The 27791-nt window shown below is 42.7% G+C and overlaps 2 protein-coding genes across 8 annotated transcripts in view; one reads left to right on the top strand and one right to left on the bottom strand.

The window, feature by feature from the left end:
* Positions 1–5871: 5871 nt before the first annotated feature.
* Positions 5872–9683, bottom strand: neflb (neurofilament light chain b). The gene is made up of 5 exons (XM_028578551.1): positions 9644–9683; positions 7480–8854; positions 7136–7260; positions 6744–7005; positions 5872–6430 (listed from the first exon to the last, which is right to left on the bottom strand). Exons 2-5 carry the CDS (start codon positions 8614–8616, stop codon positions 6326–6328), a joined length of 1629 nt encoding a protein of 542 aa, XP_028434352.1. The 5' UTR covers positions 8617–8854; positions 9644–9683; the 3' UTR covers positions 5872–6325.
* A 104-nt stretch (positions 9684–9787) lies between these two features.
* The window catches only part of cabin1 (calcineurin binding protein 1), a 42267-nt gene continuing 24263 nt past the window's right edge, over positions 9788–27791 (top strand). For 5 of the 7 annotated variants that reach the window (XM_028578541.1, XM_028578542.1, XM_028578544.1 and 2 more), the window contains exons 1-27: positions 9788–9954; positions 10640–10684; positions 10813–10905; positions 11024–11137; positions 14246–14380; positions 14536–14716; positions 14817–14946; positions 15060–15209; positions 15547–15854; positions 16000–16177; positions 16268–16401; positions 17173–17390; positions 17674–17746; positions 18119–18306; positions 18403–18540; positions 18877–19065; positions 19164–19397; positions 19520–19673; positions 19758–19873; positions 20104–20265; positions 21841–22047; positions 22203–22348; positions 22506–22767; positions 23099–23269; positions 24729–24818; positions 25735–25895; positions 25996–26207. In XM_028578541.1, coding sequence (XP_028434342.1) covers positions 10682–10684; positions 10813–10905; positions 11024–11137; positions 14246–14380; positions 14536–14716; positions 14817–14946; positions 15060–15209; positions 15547–15854; positions 16000–16177; positions 16268–16401; positions 17173–17390; positions 17674–17746; positions 18119–18306; positions 18403–18540; positions 18877–19065; positions 19164–19397; positions 19520–19673; positions 19758–19873; positions 20104–20265; positions 21841–22047; positions 22203–22348; positions 22506–22767; positions 23099–23269; positions 24729–24818; positions 25735–25895; positions 25996–26207 — 4147 coding nt within the window. In that variant the 5' untranslated portion in view covers positions 9788–9954; positions 10640–10681. The remainder of the gene's footprint in view (positions 9955–10639; positions 10685–10812; positions 10906–11023; positions 11138–14245; positions 14381–14535; positions 14717–14816; positions 14947–15059; positions 15210–15546; positions 15855–15999; positions 16178–16267; positions 16402–17172; positions 17391–17673; positions 17747–18118; positions 18307–18402; positions 18541–18876; positions 19066–19163; positions 19398–19519; positions 19674–19757; positions 19874–20103; positions 20266–21840; positions 22048–22202; positions 22349–22505; positions 22768–23098; positions 23270–24728; positions 24819–25734; positions 25896–25995; positions 26208–27791) is intronic. The other 2 variants (XM_028578545.1, XM_028578546.1) reach the window with 1 other exon arrangement.

The following is a 27791-nucleotide window of genomic DNA, read 5'->3' on the forward strand; positions in this document are numbered from 1 at the left end:
TTCACCACACAATACTAAAGTGAAGTTACGCATAAATATGTAATTTGATTTTTTTTGTTTTTACTTAGTAGTGTATTTTCTTTCTGCTTTTTGTTTACAAACCTGACACAGCTTAAGGATTCAAACACATTGACTGAGCTCAAACGGAAAACCAGGTACTAGAAATGTATTTTGCCGCTATATGTAGAATTTCCAAGGTTATGGCTTGAGCTGTTACACATGATTATTGTGACCTATTTCTGACTGAGCTTTACTGTAGGTGCCTACTGCTGACTATTGGAATTTATTGTAACGGGGCTTCAAATCCGCTCATGTCCTTTTCACCACTGATTCTCTTTTTTCCTTTGGCAATATCTCACACAATTCTTATAAAATGTGAAGAGTCACTTTTGGGCTATTAAAAAAGTTAAAAACAATCAAATCTGCAAAAAGGAATACAATATTGCCATCACCTGACTGCTTTGTGCTATTACATACAATAGACTGTCCCTGACAAGACCTCAAGATTGTGTCACATTTCATTGTGGCATTTTAAATTCTCACCTCTTTGGAACTATTGCTTAATTTTCCCTCCCAAAAGAAAAAAAAATGAATACAAAAAGAGTCATTGAATTCAGAAGGTATGCTGGTCTGAGTGTGTGTTAGTGTGTGCATGCCTCACATAAATGTGTGTGTGTGTGACAGCTTGACAAGCAGAGTTGAACTCTAGAGTTCATCCCAAGTTCAATGCTCTGTAAGCAATAGGAGTAGACAGTCTTCACAGGAGATCCCAAACCCCTCACATCTTCTAATTTAGATCAGATTGTACTATGTCTCAGACATCCTTCTATTAAAACTCCCATAGGTGCATCATTTTAGTAATGGTGGTAAAAAGAAGAGAAAAATAACATCTGACTGTGTGCTGTTGTGCGAGGTAAATGGAAACAGGCGCACATGTGGACACTCTCGCTTTCTGCATGAAAGTGAAGAAGTGCTGTTGTGAGAGTGGGCTGTCGTTATTGTAGATAACAACAATATGAAGCTACTGTTTTTGTCCTCAAACAAGGGCATCCTGTGTGTTTACTTCGCCTAAGGGCTTCTCAGTGTGTCACAAAACAGACACATTATGAATGAACATTTAGCATGACAGACAGCTGCTGAAATAATAATAATAATAATAATAATAAATAAATAAATAATGTCCTCCCTATTTACCATCCACCTTCCTACACTCCAGAGCATTGATTAGTTTATGTGTGTACATGCTTGAGTGCATATGCCCCTGTGTGTTTAATTTTTATGGGATGCACAAAGATGGAAAGCACATCATGCATCTTTATGTATGAACTGTACTATTTGAATAAAGCATGACCCGACTAGACTCCCATGTGCCTGACTTCAGCGGTTGTCTGTACTAAAGTCAGTGAACTGTGATTTCTATGATGTGAGGAACTGCACTGCTTCAGAGACTTGTGAGTGGTAGGGCTCTAAACACCGCCCCACTGAGGCTGTTCAGTTCCTGAGACAAAAGCAAACAAAAGGCCTAATGGGTTTATGGGTCCACTGCCAGGAGGACTGCATGACGCCAGAGGCAAATTGGGCCTCAGCATCCACCTGGCTGTCTGGCAGCAGAATCAGGTAATAGCCCAGTCCTGCAATGTTGTGCAGATAGGTCAATGTACTATCTGGGCACAATGGCTGAACATCCTGGGGGCAGAAGTTGATTTGCAGTTGGCTTTTGGTGCAAGTTATATCCAAACTTTTCTACTTTTTACAGAATGCTTTCTAAAGGCCATGTTTCTTCAGCTCTTGCCACATGACATCAGTCGCGTCTCACCATGGTCACTGTGTAATGGTGCAAGCTGTCAATATTTTTCTGCACTAATATTGACACCTACGTGAATTTCTGTGCATTTACTCAGCATGTGATGTATCTTCCGACTTGAGAAAGGTACAGGCTGGCCAGATACAATGTTATTTTGCACAGAAAGGGCTCAATGGCAGCTAAGCCTGAAGAAACACAGACATGACACCAGGATATATATAGTGTTAATGCGTGTCTTCTGCAGGTAAGTTAGGGTTAGCAGCACATTTATATCCACAAGTCTAACATCTCATTTCCAGGTTGTGATGCATGAAAATGAATGTGCCCTGAGGCTCCCACATTTGTCTCCCTCTGACTCACTGAAGCATCCTTTGTACGGCTGTAGTGGGCAAAGGGGCTTAAATATACAGTAGACAGTGCAGGCGGTGTGGTTGCAATGGGGCTCAGGGGTGGGGGACCATAGACAGAGCAGGCCCTCCAACATTGTGTTGGGCAGAGAGTGAGAGTGACTTGTGTGACAGTGATTCAGATTGCCACCTCGGAAATACCCCTGTGTTCAAAGAACTCACGTTAAATAAACAACAGTGGCGTTTGTTATACATGCCCACGCATCAGTTCAGGGCAGGGCACCTTAAAAAAACAAGTAACCTTATCTGATCGACACAAGCCACACAAATTACACATTTGGATTCAAAACGGCATTTTTCTCTGAAAGGTGAACATTTTGCACACCGGAAATGAATAATTTCTTTCATATGCGATACACGATGAAGGTTTCTGGGTAATATTTATGTTGACGTTGTCCAACGTCAAGTCTCTATTTGATCATGTTACGAGTCGAGATATGGCAGTTTTAGGCGAGTTTAGGCACAAAATATGTAAAGACTGACTGAGCACATATTCAGGCCGAACACCTTGTGTGTGTGTGTGTTTCATAACTACCGTGCAATAGGGCCCGTCATAACTACTTTATGCCACTGAGTGGGCACACAAGGCCATCTGAACACTGTAGCTATGTGTACACCAGGAGAAGTGAGTAGCCTATCTATTTTTAGAGTGTGAGAGCCACATTTTTTAATGAAATACTCTGTCTGCTTTCCTCCTGGCCAATGTGAAGGCCCATTCGACAGACCCTTTTAATTAGGTTGATTCTCTGAGATCAGCAGAGGGAGCCACAACTCTTATCTAAGACTTCCTTTTCTTTGTGGAGACAAAGCGTGGCTGTCTGACAATGGGCAGACTGCAGCATGACCATCCTCACTGTCTGGACCGGGGCCTTAGAGAAGCCTTAGAGAGGAGTGTGCACACCCTCCTAAGAAGAAAAAAAACAGGAGGGCAAGCGTCAGGCTTTCGAAGACGTGGAAAGCATGAACTCTTTCTGATTCCACCGCCCATGCCCAGTATTCAATGGGATTGTAATGTATGTTTTTTAACTGCAGGTGTGTACTTATGGGTGCACTAAGGTGCAGCATTCCACCTCAGCATCAATGTGGTTGTAATCTGAAATGTTATTATTTGAGAACAAACGCAAATGACAACCAGTGTTGTGGTTGCTTCTCTGGTTTGCAGATTAGATTTCTGACATCAAGTCCAAAGCAGTCAACGCATTAGTTGTAATGGAAAGCCGATATTCATTTCCTTATTTAGACCAAGCCAGCCTTTAGACAATGCGTTAAATAGTAATAGATAAATGTCAAGAAGTCTTTTCTATACCCGACTATGACATTAAAAACAGTCGTAGCACTGTTTTTGGGGGTAACTGGACGATACCGAAACTTTTTACAGGAGCTGCTGCCGATGTCTCCTGCTGCCCCTTCAGCTCTTTGTTTTCCATTAAAGCATTATACAGCTGAGAGGTCTCAGTGAGTATCAGTGATGGGCCTCCCCCCCTTCTGACATAGTGTATGCCCACGAGAGGGAGAGGGTGTTATAAGATTTATATACCAGTCCGTTCACACCATAAATGTGACAGATGAAACAGGGGATGAAACTCAATATCTGAACGATGAAATGTGATAAAAAAAAAACAATACAGCTTTGCTCTGATGTGCTACATTTACCATGGGTCAGTGTCTCACTATGCCCTCACACACACACACACACACACACACACACACACACACACACACACACACTTAGGGCGTTTCACTATCTTTGTGGGGACCCGCCATTGACATAATGCATTCCCTAGCCCCTTACCCTAACCTTAACCATCAAAACTAAATGCCTAACCTTAACCCTTACCCTCACACTAACCATAACCTAATTCTAACCCTAATCCTAAAACCAAGTCTTAACCCTCAAACAACGCTTTAAAGTTGTGGGGTCCAGCATTTTGGCCTCCAGCTGTCCGGACCTCACAAGCATAGTGTATTCCCAGTTTTTGGACCCCATGTATGCACACACACACACACACACACACACACACATACACTCAAGCCTCCATTGGCTATGTGACACAAATGATACAATATGAGCACCTGATGAAGTATATATATCCTGCTGGTGGTTTACTGTACAGTATATATTGTAAAGAGCTTTATCAATACTTCAGTATTCTGTCTGCAGGGTGGTTTGTGTGTTAAAATGCAGCCAGTAGTACATCAGTAGTGTACTTCTAATCAATAATTACAGTATTGCTATCTCTTTGAGTGGCGAGTGTTGTGAGTAAGTGCATCCAAATTCATTGCAAAGTGCAATTTCTGGTGATTAAATTGAGTGCTCCTTTGGACTGGCTCTGGTTTTACTGTGGCAACAGAAGGAGGAGGATACTGTAGTTTAGCTCAGGGTGGGGTAAACTCAGGACAAGGAGGGTGAAGCAGGAGGGGAGATAGGAGTTTAGGGCATTGCTTTGACACAGGCAAGAACAGAGCCAGAACATGTAAGGCATGTAGAAAAAGTTATGTGCATATGTTAGAGTTATAAGATGATGCAATATTTCAAAGTAGCGTAAGCAATATTAAACAGAAGCTCCCACTCCACATCCACTCCTGTGCGTGTTTGTGTTAAAGTGTGTGTGTGTGTGTGTGTGTGTGTGTGTGTGTGTGTGTGTGTGTGTGTGTGTGTGTGTGTGAGAAGAGGAGACAGAGAGTGTGTGTTTGTGTGATGGGGATTGCATCTCTGCAGATGCCTTAAGGAAGCCCCTGATCTCTCCATCTCTTTTCTGGGTAAAGAACAGTCTGTCCTCTGTCAAGGTTTAGTGCAGCAAGATATGTTTCTGCTTCACCCTCTCTCTCTCTTTCTCTCCACCCCCCCCCCCCCATTTCTACTCAACCTCTCTCTCCCTAATACAATAATGAAATTGCCCTTCCTCTCTCTCTCTCTCTCTCTCTCTCTCTCTCTCTCTCTCTCTCTCTCTCTCGCTGTCCTGCTAGAGTTGATACTTAGCCAGATTCTTTGGTGCAGCAGACTAGCTGAGTCATAAAGGTTTCAGTGATTTATAGACAGTGATGTGGATGAGGGTGAGGCAGCAGGAAAAACACCGGTGTCAGCTCACTGATCACACAGAAACTGTATAGGCACATCAGGGCAGAGATGACCTGCTGACTCGAGATTAAAAAAAAATAACAAAAACTGCAGCTCAATTCTTCCTTAGGCTGTGGTTTAGCGAAGTCAAGAGAAATCTAATGAGGTTTTATTGGCAGATCGTGTTGAAGATGTAAACCTCAAACCTGTCTGATATACTTTTTGGCTCGGTGTCTTTTGCTGAAAGAATCTCAAACAACCCAGACTTGCTGACTTTGCTGGTTTGCTGCAGCCCTCCCTTCCAGTCAAGTGTAGACTGATGTATTAATATGGATAGGACCAAGGGCTCTTTGGCTGCCATATGTACTTTTCCCATTAACCTTCATTAACATTTTGGGGAGAAAGGAACATTCTGAATGAAATTAGCAAGTGAAACTATCTGTCCTCGTTCGTGAAAGTGAGTCACAGAGCTTAGACATTCAATATCATTTTCTGCTAATGGGTTTATCTGGGCTAAATATGATTTGTTCTGACACGTCATTGCAACTCTTCCTATTTATAAGTACAAATGAAAAGCCTGGGGGCAGTTCTGGGTTGACAAGGCTTCAAGGCTTTATTGGAGTTTAACGCAGCACATCATGGATTTAAAGCACTAAGTGAGGACTTGAAGTAAGGCATTTCAAACTGGGTATTGCACATACAGTACAGACAGGCGTACAGGCATGTACAGGTGACAGTAAAACACACAGGTGTTTTCTTACACATCTCCTCAAAGCAGAATTTCTACTCTAGACACTATTGTCACATCCTGTCTTCATCATCATCAAGCTTTTACAATGTTTCATTTCTTAGCTGGTACAGTTTGCGTACATGCTGTTGGTCACTCAAGTTGATCATACAGAGCATTTGTTCACCAACATGTTGACTTCTGATTTTAATTTGGTTTGAATTAGAGAGCTATCTCTGTACATTTCGAGCACCGGAGAAGACATCCTTCTGCTGCAATGCTAGCAGGTATTTTTTTTTTTTAAAGCATTTCAATTTAAACTTTTGTATTTATGGGTTTTTCTCTTCGCCCTCCACCTCCTCTTGCTTTTCATCTTCTTTTTCCTCCTTCTCACCCTCGTCGTCACCCTCTTCCTCTTGCTGCTCGGCATCCTCCTCTCCTCCTTCCTCCTCATCTTCTTTTTCTCCATCCTCTGCCTCACCCTCTTCATTTCCAAAACCGTGTGTGGGGGAGTGGGGGGTAAAAGATAAAAGTTAGAATTAATTTACAACACACATATATCAACTAAACAAAATGACCACACTAACCTTCTCCAACTGCTTCTTCCTCTTCTTGTTTTCCCTTTTCTTCCGCCTCCTCCCCCTCTTCTCCCTGATCTTCCTCTGCCTCTTCCTCCTCCTCCTTCTGTTCTCCCTGCCTCTCCTCTACTTCTTCCTTATCTTCCTCTTCCACCTGCTCTTCCTTCACCTCCTCCTCCTCCTCCTCCTCTTGAGGAGGGCTGGCCTCCGCCTGCTGTGCTTGGCTTGCGGATATTGTCTCCTCTGTGGAGAGTGATGAAGTATACAAGCGGGAGCTCAGCATGTACGGAGCTGAAGCTGAAGCGGCTGAAAATGGCATGGAGAACTGGCTTCTTCCGTAGGACGGAGCAGCGTACGTGGATTGGGAGTAAACGTGGAAGGACCCCGGTCCCGCCACATTTAGACGGTTCTCTTCTCCTTCAAGGAGCTTCCTGACAGAATAAGACACACCCATCACATCAAGTGAATGAGATGCTGAATTATTGGTGTTGGTGCCATTCATTTAAATCCCGCACTTACAGCACAATATACAAAACCCTGGGAAGTGTATGAGACACTCACCTGTAGGCTGCAATCTCAATATCCAAGGCCATCTTCACGTTCAAGAGGTCCTGGTAATCTTTCATGTAGCGAGCCATGTCATTCTTGTTTGCCCTCAACTCTTCCTCCAGTTGACTTATCGCATCCTGTAATAGAAAAGATAAAGTAAAAGGCACATTACAGTCATGGATGGCAAAATATTGCATCTTTGTTAATATTTTGGATATCATGGCATGCTCTATAACTTGTCACACTGGCAGTAAGACTCATATCAATTGCCAAAATAAATGTGCTTGTATCTTTTTAATCATAGAAAGGATATTGTCGGCCCTGCTCCTTTATTTCAGGGTCGTTCTGTTACTCACCTGCAGAGCGGAGATCTCAGCGCTCTGTTTCTCTTCCACGTCCTGCAGTTGGTTTTCCAGTGTTTGATTCATCTCACGGCAGGCATCGATCTCCAGCGTTCTGGCATTGAGGAGCCGGCGGTATTCTGCAGCCTCGTCTTTGGCGTTACGTGCACCCTCTGTGTTGCGGGAAGTGCCCACTGTCATCACATTTACCTTGTTGCAGAACCATTCTTCGGCTGATTGGAGGTTGCGATGGGCCAGCTTCTCATATTGGGCTCTGATGTCACGGAGAGCAGCGGATAGGTCGGGTTTGGCGACCTCCATCTCCACTGACACCTCTGCGCTGTATTGTATTTGGGCCTGCAGCTCTGCTATCTCACTCTCACAGAGGTGCTTCAGGAAGGCCAGCTCATCCAGCAGGGTCCCAACTCTTTTCTCCAGCTCAGCCCGGGCCAGTGCAGCTTCATCTGCTCCCTTCCTGGCATCCATGAGCCTGCCCTCTGCTTCCTCTCTGCCGAGCACTTCCTCCTCGTAGCGCTTTTGCATGTTACCCAACACGTTCTCCATCTCATCCCTGTGGTGCTGGGCTGCATGCTTCTCATGGCGGGCCTCTTCCACAGCAGCACGGAGCTGGCGGAGCTCATGCTCATACAGGGCCCGAATGTTGGATGGCTCCGCCTGCCTCTGCCTGAGCAGCAAGAGTTCAGTCTCCAGCAACTTGTTCTGCTGCTCCAGTTCATGGACCCTGTCAATGAAGTTTACAAAGCGGTCATTCAGGTCCTGCAGCTCAGCCTTCTCCTGGGTCCGCAGTACTTTGAACTCAGAGCTGACCTGGGCTGCTTGGTCAAGGCGAACTTCAGTGGCAACTGCAGACTCTGGAGCAGAAAGCATGGAGGAGTAGCTGGAAATAGCTCGGGTGTGTGTTGGATAACTTCGGCGTGAAGATGCATAGGAAGTTATTGGGGCGGAGTGGCTGGAGTAGGCAGACCTTGATCCTATTCCTCCTCCAGCTCCATATCCTGCACTGCGCACAACTACCCTCCTCTTGTAAGTAGAAGGGAAGTAAGGGTCAAAGCCGCTGGAAGCCATGACTCGAGAAACAGGCTGCTCTATGTCTAGGAATGTAGCCGGGTTGACTGCACAGTGAATCTGCATTACACTGGCTTTTATAGAGCCAGTAATGACTGTGACGTAAGCTTTTTTTTTGCAGGCATGCTGACAGAAGGAATTGATAATGGTGCCAGCTAGCCAGTCTCAGCCAAGGGAGAGATGGGGTGGGGTGAGGATGAGTGTTGGAGATGGAGGAGGCGGGGTAAGCGGTGGAGCAACAAGGCACTGCAACAGACAGGGTCACTGAGGACAAAACTGCGGTTGTTGCAATTTGCCATAAATCCTGACAAAGACATAATGTATCTGTCACATAACAGTACAAACTCTTGAAATACTGTCTGATGGAAGAGGTGAGGAAAACCACCCTTTGTAAAAAGATGATACTGCTTTGCACTGTTGTGCATATTCTGTCTGCTGTGTTAAAAAATATATTAATAACAATGTTATTCTGATATAAGTATCACAATTTAATATCACAATAAGCCAATGCAAAGCAGATCAACTAAAGGTGGAACAGTTTGGTCAATCCTGTGATTAAAAAAGTAGGCTACCACCTGAATCTCAGAGAAAACATTTTACTGGATTATAAAATAAAAGTTTGCCCTCTAGTGGTTGTCTGTTTACCATACAAGTTCCACATTACAAATGCTGACTGTTAATGTATAAAACAGAGTACACTGATTTATAAGAAATAATAACCTACCTGGTTATTCTTCTAATCTATATAGTCGTATATTCTATATTGGTATAGCAATAGCAATAATGTATGCTATTGAATGTGTTGTTGCATGATTGAAAAAAAAAGGTTTATCAGAGGAAAACGGTCCTTTTCCTTATATTAACTATAAAGTACATGTTTGATCACTTTTGTACTTAACATTACACGGTAAGGTGTGTTTCCATAATTGAAAAGTATATCCAAAAATAAATATAGGCTAATATCTGTAGGTTTGAAAACTTGCTTTCAAAATTACCAAATGCACAGGTAAACACACTTTTAAATAGTAAGTTTTGTCCATTTAATTTCGAAAATAACTTTGGTCGTTTTTTGAAAGCAATTAGTATGATTTACCTTTGTGGTAAATGACATTTCAGTGCTGTGTGTATCGATGGTGTGGTTTCAACCAATACCATAATATATGATTGGTCACATGAATACACCCACAGCGTATTGACCAATGAGTGACGACCTTACTAATTGGCGGGTAGCATGCTGTGACGCAAACGCTCCTAACGTTAACAACAACAAAGGATGATGAATAAATGAAGTTTCAAACTTGCTTTGTGCCTCACGTCCACTTGTGACCGTAGTGTTTAGAGTTCGCTGCCTTGCTGTAGTAGCTAATAAAAACGTTACAAATGCAGTTAACACGGGGATGAACGGTAAGTCGCCCAGCTTTGCAAGTGATGGTCACCCGGTGAAACACTAGCTAGCTAGCTAGCTAGCTCATATGAGGTGTCTGCTAATATCAAGCTAGCTCAGACAATAATGTGAGCTGTTAGCCAGTTGAATTTGCTTGCCCGTCAGGGAGCTAGCTATATTTACCACCTGCTGTCCGGAGTTCTGGTTGTGTTATTCACCAGTGAAACTTTAACGTTATACTTGCTCAGAACAAACTGCAGCAATTCTCCGTTGCAGAGCTATGCTAACCATGCTAAGTTTTGGGTGGCATTTTGGTAGGATCAGCTAGTCGCTCCCAAGCCCCTCTCAAATAGCTATTGTGTCAAGTGAAAACAATTGACTACGGCAGGTTGCCTTGCTCTTCTCTCGGTCGATTTGAGGTTTATTAAGCCCTAGAAGCGCTCACATACACTCTATATTACCCAAAGTGAATGAATAATGCAGAGGCTTTTGACTGGCATTGGTTAATGAAAGACTTTTAATTAATTTGTAGGTGATTCTCTGCCTGGTGATGGGACCATAGATATACTTGATAAAACATGATGGATGGGACATACAACATGGTTTTCTCTGTGTTTTCCCTACGTAACTTTATATGTTCTTGCTAAATTGTTGTCTTGCCTGCTTTTATTTTCCTCTCTTTGTTCGGTTTCCACACATCTCTAGGTCCAATCAAAAGCTTCAAACTGAAGGTGGAAGGTCTTTAAAATGGTAAGGCTTTTAATTTTTTATTGCATTCTCGGTAGCTGAGATTTGTGCAGACTATTCTGCTCTTACTAGCTCCCTCATATCTGCTTGCTAAAAGGGTATGCCTCTCTTTCTGTGTTGTTTTTTTACAGATTCGCATAGCAGCACTGAATGCTGCTTCCGCAGCTGCAGATGAGTCTCAAGACCCCTTGAGAAGTAGCAAGAGTCAGACAAAAGAGGCTCAGGTACAGCCTATATGCAGATGAATCAGCAAGATTAGGCCTATCCGCTGATGCAAAGGTTTTTTTCCCTCTCTGTAGATCTATATAAGTTATCTGATTTTGCTTCTATTTCTGTCCGCAGGAAGCCGAAGCATTTGCTCTGTATCACAAAGCCTTAGATCTGCAAAAACATGACAAGTTTGAGGATTCTGCCAAGGCCTATCATGAGCTTCTCAAAACTCCACTGCTCAAAGAGGTGAAATATCACACAGTATTTAGCCCTGTCAAGGCGGTGATGGTCTCACAGCATAATCACAGCAATACCCTCCATTCAGTCAGCGAGGACTGTCACTTGTTTTGGTGCAGAGCAAATTCTGCATGATTTCCAGAAATGGCTAGGATTTATGATGTGAAAGAACCCGATTTACCTCCGTAATACACATTTGTAACATTTGACAACTCTTATCTAGAGCAATTAAAGGTGTTATAAGCGATGTTGGGTGACGTTACTTCTTGTTGACGTTCAAAGTATTTTCAAACAAAACATAGACCAGCTCGCTCCTCCCTCCTCCTCATGCTGTTTCCCTCCCTTCTGTGTTTTAGCGCACTAACCCCCCCCTTCCTCCCAAAATCCTTCTTGTCTGTTATTTGCTGAATGCTGGAACACGTTTTGTGTGTGTTTGCACGGTCCAGGTTGGACCACTTTGTTTTCAGCCTGAAAACGCATGTTCAGGGGTCCGGCAACTCGCGGATAGTGAGGAGAGGTTTGCTGTATGTGACAAAACGTTTGTAGCCTAAAAAACACGTGACATCGCTTAGAGTACCTTTTTAAACAGGGTTTCTGTGGGTCATTAAAAAGCATAAAAAGTAATTTAATAGATTTTGTGAAAATTCAGGCATGAGCTGGCATGAAAAAGCATGAACTTCGATGTTCAAAGGCATTAAAAATTATGTTAAGTTGATGGAATAAAAACATTGTTTTTCACGATTTATTTTGACTATATAAACATCTAAATCTAATTTTGATCAGAAGTATAGCGTAATGGTTGACAGGCGGAACCTTTTAATTGGCTGTTTTATACGGCTGGTGCACGAAGTCGCTACACCGGATGCTAGTAATGCGGTGAGTGTGAGTCTACTGTCTATGGTGTGAGTGAGTGTATGCTGTGGCGAAAGAACCGAGGAAATATCAAATGATGGGAAAATGCAAGTTCCAGAAGAAGTGGTTGGAGGATGAACTATTCAGAACCTGGTTAAAGCCCGTCGACGGTAAACCCGGAGAGGCATTTTGCGGCGTGTGCAAAAAAAACTTCAAACTTTGCACAATGGGCGTCAGTGCGGTGAAATCACACATGCAGTCCGAGAGTCACAAGTCGGCGCTTAAAGGCAGGCAGCAGTTAACTGTTTTGAATTTTTTTGCCGTGAACAGCAACGCAACTTCTGCTGTTGAGACAGAGTTGGAGCAAAAAGGAAAGGAACTAAGACATTATGCACTAATGGCTCCCCATGGGTGGATTTTCCTCACCTGGATTGTGTGTGTGTGTGTGTGTGTGTGTGTGTGTGTGTGTGTGTGTGTGTGTGTGTGTGTGTGTGTGTGTGTGTGTGTGTGTGTGTGTGTGTGTGTGTGTGTGTGTGTGTGTGTGTGTGTGTGTGTGTGTGTGTGTGTGAGTGAGAGAGAGTGTGTGAGTGAGAGTGTGTGTGTGTGTGAGAGTGTAGTGTGTGTAGGACAGAGGGTATTCCGCCTTAGAAACCAAATTCTGGCTACACCCTGTTTCAATACAAGCTTTCAGTTCAGATGGCGCTGCTTACTTGAAGTTAGTCTAACTTTTGGGACTGGTTGACATAATTTTGGCGAATTTGTCTACTGCCGTAAGCAGTATAGGTTCATTACTTTTAATTATCGGTGCATGTTGTTTTGAGATCCGAGGGGCAGAGACGCGAGCTGCTCAGTGAACAGTGTTTAAAATATTTGTATTTCTGTTGTGTTCTTATTTTGTGAAGCACTTTTTGTTGCGTTTAAGGACTGTAAACCATCTTGTGAGCCTTCTGACAGTTAAATTTGGATTTTCAAATATTAAAAATTGGCATTGTCAAATGCTTACAATTTGTGTGTTAAAGTATCTGCAGTTGGACATGGGCATTAAATTAGTTTAAAGTGGCATGAAAAAGGGCATGAAAAAGCATGAAATGAGATTTGCTGATACCTGCAGAAACTCTGTTAAATACTGATCAGTATTCATAAGTAAGCTATTTCACACACATTGCAGCAGTCCTTTGGTTTTGAAGTCCTCTGAGCACATTTCAGGAACTGGTGCTGAAATAGTCTTCAGTTGTAAAGTCACTTGTTTGGTTTTTGGTGAGAATGTTAAGAGGTGTTCATTGGTTATTAGTTGTGTACTATTGTTAAGAAAATATTATGTCTTTTGTGCAAAGTGCCAAATATTACTCTTATTTTCTCTGCTATGCTGCACCAGAATTAAGTTTCACCTATTAAATCAATTTTACAATATGCACTTTAAATTTGGCTTTGTGGTATGACATCCCTGCCCACATAAAGGAGCTGTATGGGTCTATTATTCATATATTCATTTGGGTTGGGCGATCTCCCCTAAATTGGCAGTTGACGATGTTTACAGTAAAACATTGTGATTACATAAATATTTTTTCCAACTACTATGGGCCAACAGTTAACATAGAAACGATTAGAGATAAATTTAAATGCCCTCTGTAAATGGTGCCCTGCTGGTAGGTTTTACAACTTGACCTACTTTCACTTAACTACGGTGCAGTAAAGTCAATCAGATTTCCGGGATCTGTGTAACGACAGTACAGCGGCACGTTTGCCTTCCACAGAGCGACAGTAATAACCTAACATACCATCATTACTGAGTTTAAACTACATTCTCGGTTATGTTTGCACTGAATAACGCATTCAATAAACAGAAACATAACTCTTGCAGCGCACATGAACCGATGCGCAATATTAGCTCACACATAAAATAGCACCCTCGTGAATTAGCCTACTGTTGCTTACGTACATTCATAAATCCTGCATAACATCGTCCCGTACCTACAGGACATCAGACTTACTTATTGATGCACGCACACAGTGTCCACAAACTAAGTCCAATGAGGGGAGAAAGGAAAGTGTGATAGCGTTCCACTTTTAACGCTTTTTCTCGGGTGGGGGGGCATGGTGGCTCTCCATCATGATGTCGGCCAGCCATCACTAATGAATATTAGGGTTGTTCCGATGGACGATGATATCGTCCATCGGAACAACCCTAATATTCATTGATTGCTTGACGACCTTAAGATGAATCTGTGTTTGGTGCCATATTTGATGTATCCTCTAATATTTTAGGCCATGCCCTCTGATGATCATAAAGTGGGTCTCAAGCATCCCGGACTGATGTTGAAATATTCTACTTTTAAAAACTTGGCTACTATGGCTGCATTGCGGGAAGACCTGGAGACCGCTATGGAGTTTTATTTGGAGGTAAAACAAATGATATTGTGCCTGTTTAATACTTTATTATGTATTATCATTCTTGGCCTGTCACTGATGCTTTGTGCAACTAAATGTGTCAGTTTATTGAACATGAATAACCCCGTGGTGAGTGTATAGCATATTCTGCTCTGCTCTTTTCGTAGGCAGTTATTTTGGATTCCACTGACGTGAACATGTGGTACAAAATTGGTCAGGTGGCTGTGCGACTGGTGCGCATTCCACTGGCTCGACACGCCTTTGAGGAGGGATTGCACTGTAACCCGGACCACTGGCCCTGCCTGGACAACCTCATAACTATTCTCTACACACTCAGTGACTACACCTGTATGTGATGCATCATCATAAGCTCTTTGCTCTGTATCCTCTCTCATTACCAGTGCAAGCATAGACAGGAGAGTAACTATCATCTGCACACGTTTTCCAGGCTGTTTGTACTTCATCGCCAAAGCCCTAGAGAGGGATCATTGTTACACTAAAGGCCTGGTGTTGAAGGAGAAAATCTTTGAGGAGCAGCCCTGTCTGAAGAGGGACACAATGCAGATGTTCATGAAATGGTAAAGCCAGCTCACAGTTTCATTCCTCAATCTGTTTAGAATGTGCTCCAGCTGCAGATCTATACTTTCACATCACTGATGAACCTCTGTGCTGTGCTGTGGGTCATTTGCAGTGATATGTCTATTCACTACGTGGAAGTGGAGGTAGAGGAATGCAAATCCATTGTGGAAGAGGCACTGGAGTTACGGAAGCGCAGACGGGCTCTCTCTCACTGCGAACCCAAACCTGACCTCGTACTAATTCAGCCCATCCGCTGCCTCTCGTGAGTGCTGTGTCTGCTTTTGCTTTTCCTTTCTGGGTGGTTTAGTTTAAATTAGCTTGCTCTTTCTGAGGATGGACCGATTAATACTCATAATATTTAAGCTAGGAAATTCAGAAACGGGATATAATTCGCTTAAATTCTTGGTTGAGCTCCACTGACATTGAAGTAATTGTTTTCTGGGCTATCTTTTGGTGGAGCTTTTTGTTAACCCTTTCTCCTGAGGGTTGTAATATATACTTTTGCCCAAAGTTCTTTTTTTACAGTGACTCAATTACCTCTGCCTTTTTAAGACAATTTGAGCTAATCTTAATGAACTGTTGTCTTTGTTGTATCTCAGATGGAAGCATGTGGGTGAAAGCCTTCTTGCAATGTACAGACATCAGACCACCTGTGAGCCACCACGCCCGAGTCTTGGCCGCAGAATTGACTTGTCGGAGTACCGTGACCCGAACTTCCTCCAGAACCTCCCCCAACCCAGCAGCCCTGTCAGCATGGGCCAGACCACCGTGCTGAGCAGCAGCCCCAGCTCATCCCTGCCGCCAATGGCCCTCCCTGAGCCAGCAGTGCTACCCCAACCTAGTGCTCAACCTCAGATCACCCCCGCCCAGAACACAGTGGAGGTCACCACTTCTGCTCCCCCTGTCGGTTAGTTGTTTATAAAGAGACCTTTCTTTTCTTATTTACCTGCCTATGTATGCTAAAAATAATGATTAGCTTGTTTTCAACAACTGTAAATGTGACTGTATAGCTAATTATTATTATTATTTTTTATCCTACTGTATGTTCACAGTGACAGCAGTGGAGGTTTCACTCACAGATAAAGTGAAGAAAGCTCCGAAAAGGAAACGCGTGGTTGAAGATAGTGGGGAGACAGCCAAGCGGCGTTCGGCACGTGTTCGAAACACAAAGTGCAAGAAGGAAGAGAAGATTGATTTTCAGGAACTGCTTTTTAAATACCTCCCTTCCAGGTATCGTACACTAAGCCTTATATAGGACACATAAATACACAAGTCGTTACAGTTATGTTGATGAAAAACTATTTTGCTGGTCTGTCTTAGGCTACAGAAGTTTGATCCCGATAATGATGACGAAAGTCTGAGTAATCTTGAGACGCAGTGTGATGGGAAGGAGGACATGCAGCCTCTACGTGGGAGTTGCTTGCCTGCTGACTCAGTTCAATACATGGAATCTGGTACGTGGTGCGTCGTGGAATATGTATTTACAGTACGCGGTTGTGCCATGTTGCCGTTTCCGTCATATTAAAGGAGCATTCCGGTCAATTTCAACACGTAGCTCTGTTGTTTGTAAATTTGGAGTGCTGTCAGTAGCGAGAAAAACAAAAACAATCGGTGTTGCCTACACAGTGTTATCCTCCTGCTAGCGTTAGCACCCAGGAGGCTGAAACCGGGCAAGTTTTAAACATGCTTTTAGCCTTAAAATATTTATTAATTTAATGATTAAATAAGGTAGTGTCTCCAAACTTACCTCAATTATAACTTGTCTCCTGCTAGTTGTGCCACAGCATTTACTTTTAAAAAGTAAGCATATGCCTATTTTTGAAAATATTTTTGTATCTCTTTTCGGTGTTGTACTTTGTAGACGGTCCATAAGCACTCGTCTTGCCGTCTCAACACCAGAACTAAACGGAGCTGAATTAGCACAACATTTATGCATTTCTTTCACATCTACTGCAGTCAGATTCACTGTGTTCACTCGGAAGGAATCACTTCACATGGGTAGGCACTTGACATTTTGAACATGATAAGAGGCTAAAAGCTTTAAAACCTTCCCAGTTTCAGCCTCCTGGGTGCTAACACTAGCAGGAGGATAACGCGGTGTAGGCAACACCGATTGTTTTCGTTTTTCTCGCTACTGACAGCACTCCAAATTTTACAAACAGCAGAGCTACGTGTTGAAATCGACCAGAATTCTCCTTTAACAAACTGTGCATTCCCTTCTGTAGAACAACAGGATGTCCACAACTTCCTGCTCAATAACATGACCAATGGTGGTATACTGGACGTGATGATGCGCTATCTGAAAGCTGTGGGGCAGAAGTTCACCATGGAGTGGCCTCGCGGGCTGACTGCTGTGGTACTGGAGCTCCATCAGAGCTGGAGGAAGCACAGCAGTGGTCTTCCTAACCCTCTGCTTCGGGACTGCAGTAACCAACACATCCGGGTAAATGACAAGACTGGTTCATTTCTAAACTACTTGAACAAACTAAAAACACTGTTTATTGAAAGTGTTTTAGTTTGTGTTAAAATTGAAATTGTTGTCCCTGATAGTTCAGATATTTCTAGACTCACTCTGGACACAATTTTGAAAAAGGCTGCAGACTCCAGGGTCTAAAAGACGTTTAAATCTTCTTGAATTGAAACTTTTTTTTTTTTTTTTTTTTTTTTTTTAAATCAATCCAAAATATATAACTTCTAATAAGTGTCTTTATCTGCTACATATACAGGAAATGTTGGCAATGAGCTTAGCGTGTATGGAGTTGCAGTTGGAGCAATGGTCACACAACAAAGGGAAGACTGGTAAGTACCAGTGAGCTAACCCTTATACTTTGTGATGGGGTTAGGACAAAATGTGGTTTGGGATTGATGCATTACAGTACTGTGCGGCAGAACTTTGGACCTACAGTATGTAGCCAAGAGGGGTGCTACAGTGTCTGCCTACGCTACAATGCCTGTGCTACAATCTCAATCACTACTGTCTTAAGTTTTGGCCAAACCTAAATGTGATACATGTCATTGTTGCTTTTTTGCATTAAAATTGGACTGATTGGCCTGAAGGGGGCACTGCAATTACAGAAAAACATGATGCCAGACATGATTAGCTAAATATATTGAAAAATAATTTATGTGGAACAACATGGGCCTTGTTATATATTTGTTTTCCTTGTCTAGTGTCTCCAAGAAGAAGCAGCATTGGTCCCGGCAGTGATGCAGCTGACTCAGAATTCCCTGGGCAACACTTCCAGAGTGATTTGTTACTTCTGGCCTTAGGTTCATCCCAAAAAGAACTGTTTGAGGATGACTGGCTGGATGTCATGGTGCGTGTCTACTGGCTCAAGGCTAGATTCTTGGCCCTGCAGGTAAAAGTCTATATTTTGTTTCTTTGGTTATAAGAGTCCTTTCCCCTCAGCTCAGCCAGATGTGACTTGTTAGTCTGTCTTTCTTGTCTTTTTCAGGGAGACATGGAGTTGGCCCTGGAGAGCTATGATGTCTGCGTAGGTTTGTTGCAGAGCAAACCAAAAACCCCCGAAGGGAAACCTTACACCATCAGCCTGCCTAACCTACGTGTAGATGCAGCAATCTCCGTGGAGGAGGTCAGTGCCGGCTAATCACAACGTATTCTTTTATCAATATAACCCTTATTACCAACATATTATTATAGTTAATTGTTAAAATGAAATGTCCTTAATGTTGTCATGAGTTATGCAAAGAAAATGATGCCAGTTAATACTTTGAGATACCGTTAAAGAATGTGCGGTATACTAAGAAGCAAAATCCTTCAATAAACCGCACAGTTATTATCTTGACTTTTTTTTTTTTTTTTTTTTTTTTTTTAAGCACAATAGTGAAATATGAAAAAGTCCCTTCAAAGAGCTTCTAGCTGTTTTGACCGTAGGTTTCTTTTGGGTTTCCTCTATCCCCATGGACAGATTGACAAGAAGCTGAAGTCTCTGGAGCGCTGTCAGTCTTTGGAGGAGATCCAGCGTTTCTTTGAGTCTGCAGACTTTGATTCTGTTGTGCGCCTGCTGCAGCCCACTCTTAATTATGGCAGCAGGAGTAAACCTCTGGAGTTGGTGAGCTCAGCACCAGAGCGGCCTGCTCAACTGATGCTACTGCAGGTCAGATATTACGTGAACATCGATTGAACCTATATGTCTTTTTGTAATGTGTGATGGTCGACAACTGCTTCTCTGAATTTGAACTCTCTCCGGCCCAGAACTCGCTGTTGAAGCTACAGGACTACCGGCAGTGTTTGGAGTGCAGCGAGCTGGCTCTGAATGAAGCCCTGCAGCAGCTCAACTCTGCTTCAAACAACTCTCCCCCTAGTAAGGAGGAGTGGGTCAGTACTATTGTAAAGTTGCTGGATGGCACAGAGGTCTGCGTCACCAAAGACTCTGAGCTTCTAAGCAACGTTCCCCACTTGGCTCGACTGGCAAATAATCTAATTCAGGTTAGGAGGAAGCCAAAGACAACACTGCTTTTCCTGAAGATACTGTTAAAGTGACACCATGTTAAGAAACTAATCAGCCTCTGTGAAATTTGTAATTTATTGTGTGGTTGTTGTGTTTTCAGCTGATTGATCTTAGCATGAACATTTCCGACGATCCCAAGGAGCCTTATTTCTTCTCGGTTCTGCCTTGGATTATCCTGTATCGTATTATCAAACATGAGGAGGCTGCTTTTAACTGTATGCTTCGACAGCATATGTCTGTAGGGGATGATGAAGGTTTGTTGGCTTCTTGTTTGTATGCCTTCAGTTATCCCTTGGTGTTTACGCCATCACAGTGACCCTTTCAAGTCTCACTTTCAGATGGCTCAGACACGCCCATGCTGCCCTCCTCCCTGATGCTTCTGAACACAGCCCATGAGTATCTTGGCCGTCGCTCTTTGTGCTGCAACTCAGACGGCGCGCTCCTCAAGTTCTATGTAAGTTTGTTTGCCGACTTTGCTCTGCAAATGCTGTATTCTGTAAATGCACTGCTTGCCTTCAATTTGAAAATGATGATATTCATTGTATCTGCTGTGCATTATTGCCCTTAAATATGAACATAAAGCAGCTGTAGACCTGACATATGCTTCTCTATTAAAGTGACTAAATTAGTTTGTTTGGACCATTTGAGCAGTTTGACAGAGCTTCATTCTTCTGTTTGGTACAGGTTCAAGTTTTGAAAAAAGAGGTTGCCGCCTCTTCCAGCAATGACTCTCATCCCTACAAAGAGGAGTTGGAGATGGCCCTGGAACAGTGCCTTTTCTGCCTGTACGCCTACCCCAGTAAGAAGAGCAAGGCCCGCTACCTTGAGGACCACTCATCTCCACAGGTCTCTCACTCAGATGCTTCTAAAAGTCTCGCTGGTCGCGCCTAATATATGATTTAGTATATTATCGTTTGTTTTATGATCTGAAAGTGGCTGCTTTTTGGGAAAGACGATTTAGTTACATACTACAAATTGATTCTCAGAGTGAGCTAAGCTTATTATCTACTATATTATGTAATCTAAAACAAAAAGTCAATGTGGCTGAGCTGCTATTTAGATAATAGGCAAAGGGTGTTAAAGAGGCGGTGAAATAGTGAAGAGGTGGTGAAAATGGCTCAGGGCTTTGACTAATTGGTATGATTTCTCACATGTATTGGCATACCTACATAAATAGATGCCATTGACGCAAACATGTGTCCTCATTGACCCTCACAACACAGAGGAAGTCAGCTTTATCCATTAATGTTGTTTTGTCTGCTTGTAAGGTACGCACATCTGTTGTCATTGAAATAAATTGAGGTGGCGAAATGGGATTAATTGCGTAACAGCATGAATTCACTAAGTGAGAAATGTGAACACATTTTAGGGTAAAAGTAAAAATGTCTACATTTTCAAAATCTCAATTTTAGGCCTTAAATAGTCTTAAATTCGCTGAAGTATTGTGTTCTAGGTCTTCAATAATTTTAAACAGGTCCTGATTTTTCTACACCAATGTAGCACTACATATAATGCTCATTGAAATGTTTCTGCAGCACTTTTGAATTTTTTTTTATTTTTTAAATTTTTTACTTCTGTGGTGTTCTTTTTGTCGCTAGTCCAAATATAATTTGCTGTATTATGACTACAAATGAGACCACGTGCAACTTATATTGCAGCCATTCTAGACACCAGTCCTGCAATGCTAATGAGGAAATCGGGGAATTGTTTAAAACGATGTTTCCGGACTCTGACATCTGACTTGTTTTTTTTTTTTTTATGTTTTGATATACAGGTCTTCATTCACAATGGTCTTAAAAAGTCTTAAATTTGACTTTATGAAACCTGTGGAAACCCTGGCCCTGATTTAGATCAACCGCTGTTGTACGCTTCTGTCTCCTCCTTTTTATAAAGCCATTGTCTAATTTGCAAAGAAACCTCTAAATTACAAATGTTACAGCTAATCTGACATTTGTTGACCTTTTTGTAGGTGTCTTCTTAACATCTAAATCCTTGTATTAGAAATAAATCAAATATCAAAATAGCAATGAAACAACATATAATTAAAAAAACAAAACACCACATCATGAATCAGATAAACAAAAATCTAGACCGATCCTAAATGCCAGTCATTTCTCAGAATTTAACCACTAGAGTGACTCATTACACTGAAGCTTTGTGGACACAGCCCCCTGGTCTCTTGTATTTTTGTAATGCACGTGTCCAGCCACCAGGTGGGTGTGATTTTCATCAGCATCCGTGAATTTACTGTAGATGACATGGCATTCTGACTGTAATTATGCAATACGCCACAGTGCAGGAGGAGAGCCCCCAGTAGAACTCGATACCACTCATTTTCTTTTGCGCTGCGTGTGTGGTGCACTCCGATACAAAGGACTATGACACTAATGTTTCCTGTGAAATGAATCTTGTGTTTTGCAGGTTGAGCTGCTGTGGTGTGATGCCCTCTTCATGTTCCAGTATTTCAAACCAAAGTCACTGCCTGAGTTTGACAGCTATAAGACAAGCACAGTGTCTGCAGAATTGGCCAATTTGCTGAGGAGGTTTTCTGGCATCGCCCCCACAAGTGACACCCCCATCCTCACCATGGATGAATTGGCAGCCTACATTGAGGGCATGACAGAAAAGGTCAGTTGGTGGGCCCACACTGAATGTGAAGAACTCCAGTGACTCATACGTGCTAAATAGTTTCAAATCTTGCTCTCTTAAAGTTACTCTCCTAACTTATTTTGTCACTGAGAATCATGATCATTAAAATGTTGTTGAATTGTGATCTATTTCAGGCCCCATGCCTCCCTGAGGGTAGTGCTCCTGCACCTCCAATCATTGATGAGATGTACTATCTGCTGGCTGATTACCATTTCAAGAACAAGGAGCAGTCCAAAGCCATCAAGTTCTATATGCATGACATATGCGTGTGTCCCAACAGGTAGCTCATTTCTCTACACTCTAGTGTCATACACATTACAAAACATCTATTTGTGTTATGATTATTAGCAAGTGAACGTGTAGGTTGTGTCATCTGGTATTTTTACAATAGTGCATCAAGTTCCGTGACTTTACGAGAAACTTGCATCTTTCCTCAGGTTTGACTCCTGGGCAGGTATGGCTTTAGCTAGGGCCAGTCGTATTCAGGAAAAGCTCAACTCCAATGAGCTGAAAAGTGACATTCCGATATGGAAACACTCCCAGGCAGTGCTTAACTGCTTTAAGAGGGCCCTGGAAATAGACAGCTCCAACCTGTCTCTCTGGATCGAGTATGGTACCATTTCATATGCGCTGCATACGTTTGCCTCGCGGCAGCTCAAGCAGTGGCGCAGTGAGCTGCCCCCAGAGGTGGTTAAACAGGTGAGGCACATGTTAATAACAGTTATCTTGTTGCTCATCTGCATTCCCTGTTCAGTCCGCTTTTATGTGTCAGATTTTCCACATGTGAGCCAAACCGATGGCGCATCTTGTCACTTTTGAAGTGAATTTGTTGTTGAGTAAATTGATCTGTCGCCTTGAGCTAAATTGTGTGTGTGTGTGTGTGTGTGTGTGTGTGTGTGTGTGTGTGTGTGTGTGTGTGTGTGTGTGTGTGTGTGTGTGTGTGTGTGTGTGTGTGTGTGTGTGTGTGTGTGTGTGTGTGTGTGTGTGTGTGTGTGTGTGTGTGTGTGTGTGTGTGTGTGTGTGTGTGTAGATGGAAGAAAGGAGAGACTCTATGTTGGCGACAGCGTTCCTTTGTTTCCAGGGTGCTTCCCGTTGTGAGGGTGACAGTGATGAAGAAGAGTGGCTCATTCACTACATGCTCGGGAAGATAGCCGAGAAACGCAAACAGCCTCCAGCGGAATACCTGCAGCTTTACCAAAAGGTAAACGTCGTTAGGTTATAAACTCATGCTTTACCTGATAAGCAGCCAAGAAATTCAGTCAATCATTTTTTGTTTATTGTTTAAAGGTCCCATGGCATGAAAATGTCACTTTATGAGGTTTTTTAACATTAATATGAGTTCCCCCTGCCTGCCTATGGTCCCCCAGTGGCTAGAAATGGCGATAGGTGTAAACCGAGCCCTGGGTATCCTGCTCTGCCTTTGAGAAAATGAAAGCTCAGATGGGCCGATCTGGAATCTTCTCCTTATGAGGTCATAAGGAGCAAGGTTACCTCCCCTTTCTCTGCTTTGCCCGCCCAGAGAATTTGGCCCACCCATGAGAGAGAGACATCAGACAGCTTTCAAACGAGAAAAGTGGCAGTTGGTCAAGGCCACACCCCCACTCTCCACCTTGCCCCCCCCTCTTTCAGAAATGTCACATACTAAGGAAAGCTCATTGTGGGACTGGCTCTAGTGGCTGAAATTCTGCACCAAGGCTGAATTTTGGGAAAGAGACTTCAGATACAGTATTAGGGACCATAAAGGTCTATGTAAAAGCATCCAAAGAGCACCATGTCATGGGACCTTTTAATAATGATCTTTGTTGTTGAAGTGTTCATTTACTCTGGAGTCCGATAAAATGTGTCAGAAGTATGTTAGCTAAAACCTGCGTTATCGGATATCTCAAGTTATTACAACTTTTTTTTCAACATTTTATGTTTTCCACCCTCCTGATAAATGATCTTAGAATTGTGGTAAAATGACTGCTCTCTCACAGGGCAAATACAGAAACATAAGGTTCAAGCTTAAAAGGGGGTTTAGAGCACATCTTCTAAAAGCATAATACACACTGCAATGGGACCTGCATATTGTGCCTGTGATTTTCAAATTAATAAATTTCCTGTCCCAATTTAACAACACTATTATTATTTTTTTAATCATCAAATCTTTTCCCTAATGAAAAACAAATCTTACTTTTACTTCAGTACGTACTTCAGTTAAAGGACAACAATTAATAGAAGTCAGTGAGGTAAGTAGGGGAAATGAAATATAGTTGCCATGATGGTAAAAAAACCAACAACAGGGAAATAATAACTGTAGTGGAAAGTAATTGGAAATGAGACATTCTTGCTCTCCTCGGAGTTGTTGTATAATCCGCCTACAGAAACAAAGATTGCTGCCCTTCCACCCTCGCAAGATGTATTTTTCCGAGAGGGAACAACGTATGGAGTTAGTCATCTCTCTGTTGTTCTGATTAGATCAGTGGAGGCAGACAGACCTGTATGAAACGATGTCATTGAGGGCAGCAGAGGATTAGGGGGCCAGTGTGAAAACACTGAACCCTGATGTCAACACACATTGCTGAATCCTATTTGAACTCCTTCCCTCCATTTTACTTATTTAATTTGTATTGCCAGATGATTGTGTTTGGTTGGTGACTCTCTCCTCTTTACGTTTATAGGCAGCACACTATCTGCATGAAGAAGCTGCCAGGTATCCCCGGAAAATCCATTACCATAATCCTCCTGACCTGGCCATGGAGGCCCTGGAGGTAAACTACCTGTGGGCCAGCAGCTCAAATTATTTCTCATTGTGTTGTGTTATGTCAGATAACTGTCTCAAAGCATTCACGTTTCAAGAAATTGTGCACATACCTAGGGTTGGGTACCGTTTGGATTTTTACACTATTAACAAGTAACAACAAAATAAATGTTGAGTTGGTATGCCAACCAGCTTCAAACTTTAGCAGTTCTTTTGCAGAAAAATGACCATATTTGCCTTCTCTGGCAAGATACTACACCTCTCCTGACTTATGGCATGTCCTGCACAGGAGAAAACTCTCTCAGATGGTGTCCAAGAGGTCTGTACACACCCAGGTAGGAGTTTGAAAGGGCAAACAATTTGGGGAGGCTGTTCTGCCCCCCCCCCCACCACCAGGCTACAGGCTCTTGTCCTGAACGATAGACTAGCAGAGCAAGTGTAATATGTTTACTAGCGATCACGTGCAGTCAGTGAATGGTTAATATGCTTTTACCTCCGTTTTGGTGAGCCCAGAGGGAAAATATGGCATTTTAAATGTAGCCTACATTTACCCTAGCTAGCTAACGGTAGACTACAGAGAAAGTGTGATATTTTTACGTCCGTTTCGGGGGCGTATAAAAAGCCGTCTATCAGCAGGGATTGTAGAGTGCATGTCGCAGAATAGCGCGGACACGCGCTTCACACCCTGAGCGGGCACGTGCGCCACTCGGCAGAAAAGGGAGAAAGGGGGAAAAAAAAGAGTCTGCCGCTGTCCGGAGCGACCGAGGGAAAATTTTTCAGTCGGAACCGAAATTTGCGTTCTAATCTGGTGCGAATACTACAGTTTGCGTAGGAACCGGTTCCATAGTGGAACCGGGTTTCAGTACCCAACCCTACACATACCTGTGTGGACCAATAAACATCTTTTTCCATCTTCTTTCTTCTAGTTGCATTTCCGTCTCAGTGCCACCACCCTAAAACTATTAGAGGGCGACGTGCCTGATCTGGAACACGAGGTCTTGTTCAAATTGCTGGTTGAGGCCGCTATTGGGCCGTTTGCCAGGGGGGAAGAGAAGAGTATGCCAAGCATGCCTAGGTCCCTTGAAAAGTAAGATACAGAAATAATAACCCAGCAGGAAATACGGAAAAAAAAGCATTCAATGTCATGGCTAAATTTCATTCTCAATGTTGTTCTTGATTCATCGCAGAGAGAAACCCACCTCCATGATGGATGGAGACTTTAATTACTCGTCAGTTTGCATAGGGAACGTCCTCAGCTCCTCCCATCCATCAGCTGCCACCCCAGGTCTGACATCCCCTCCTTACGTGGCCACGCCATTTGACCATGATTACGCCAAACGCAAAACACTCCGACGGCAGCAGTGGCAGCAACAGCGGCATGAGGAGCAGCAGGCTGATGGTACAGTCCCAGTCCTAGACAATGTCTCTGGGGTTGGGCTCTTTTGCCCTTTCTGCACTGGGACAGGAAGTCCACTGGGGAGTGCTCAGATTGCTAATCACCATGCTTATTGGCTTTGGTTTCAGTTACAATGATTCCCATGCACTGGGTGATTTGGATGTGGTGAAATGGGCAATATGGCTACTGATTATTTGACTAATTTGCTATGCCTGACAAAGCAGCAGCGTTGAAACAAATATAGTGTGTGTGTGTGTGTGTGTGTGTGTGTGTGTGTGTGTGTGTGTGTGTGTGTGTGTGTGTGTGTGTGTGTGTGTGTGTGTGTGTGTGTGTGTGTGTGTGTGTGTGTGAATAATCATTTCTTTTCACTGATTTATTGTTGGTCCTATTATTACCTTACCAATCATCTTGCCTCTCCTAATGTGTAACAATTGTTGCTTTGTTGTAACTCCCTTTTTTCCTAAGCCTAAAACTTGCTTCACTGTGTGTTGGTCAAACAGAGTGGTTTGCATTGTCCCAGGTGCTGATCCAGAATGCTTTGCTGATAATAATAACCACGTCTTGGTAACAACTGATTACATAATCTTTATTTATATAATCCGATAATTTATTGGGATTAAGATCTCTTTTGCAAGTGACCCTTGAGTACAGCAGAATAAATAACAGACACACCAACAAGCCAGCCACACATAAGCACACATCATACACACATTTATAGAAATGGCATCAGCAACATCTCTAAAAAGGTTCAGAATGTTTAAGTTTAAATTCATGCATTCCTGGCCATTCTTTCCATATGACAAACAGTGACATCTGTTCACCCACCCCATGTGTCATGTTTAGCTTGAATGTGCAAATAACGCAGCCATATTGCCCATGTTGCCAGTTTTGTCACCCTTTCCAGATTCCTTCCTACCTACCTACCTGCCTGCTACCTCTTTGCCTGCTTGCTTTTACCACCTGCTTTGCCATTTATATGCATGTAGTTCTAATGGGGTGAATGTCTTCACGACTGGACAGAAAGTCAGTCCTTTATCACACTTCACTAAATTGTCTGGTGTGTCATGTGGTCACATTTTATTTGACTTTGGTGTGGGCTTCATTTGAGAGACAGTCAAACTCTCCTTAGATATTTCAAAATCTCGTGAATCATGCGTTTGCTACTTTCCACTAATTGGATATCATTTCCAATTATGTCCAATTAATGTGAAAATGTCAAGTCATGAAGAATGTGACTGGCCTATTGTTGGCAATCAACTCTGAGACTAAAGTCAGAAAATACCCCACCATGCACATATTTGCTTGAAGGTGTCCAATTTTTTTCTGGCTTGCGTCCTGCTTTAAGAGTGTAGGGCCCAATTCAGACAAGCTTTTATCTAATAATTATCTGGGAAAATGCTCCTTTTGTGATGCCCTGTTCATATTCTACACCTTAGAATTATTCTTTCTGGATAATTTTTTTTGCCATTTGCTGCTCTATTGACAGTAAAATAGGAGATCAGTCATTGGGCAAAATAACAGTACTTGGGGGAGTTATTGTCTTAAATGCTTTGCTGAAGAGGCAGCTCTGCATTTTATCCATTGATC

Source organism: Perca flavescens, chromosome 5, assembly GCF_004354835.1.
Source record: "Perca flavescens isolate YP-PL-M2 chromosome 5, PFLA_1.0, whole genome shotgun sequence".
NCBI lineage: Eukaryota > Metazoa > Chordata > Actinopteri > Perciformes > Percidae > Perca > Perca flavescens.

Excerpts from the sequence above, each read along its gene's own strand:
- neflb (XM_028578551.1), bottom strand. The coding sequence starts at position 8,616 with ATGCAGATTCACTGTGCAGTCAACCCGGCTACATTCCTAGACATAGAG. Across the intron at positions 7,261-7,479 it reads CTGAGATCTCCGCTCTGCAG|GATGCGATAAGTCAACTGGA; the intron begins GTGAGTAACAGA and ends TTTCTATTACAG. Across the intron at positions 7,006-7,135 it reads ATTGAGATTGCAGCCTACAG|GAAGCTCCTTGAAGGAGAAG; the intron begins GTGAGTGTCTCA and ends TTATTCTGTCAG.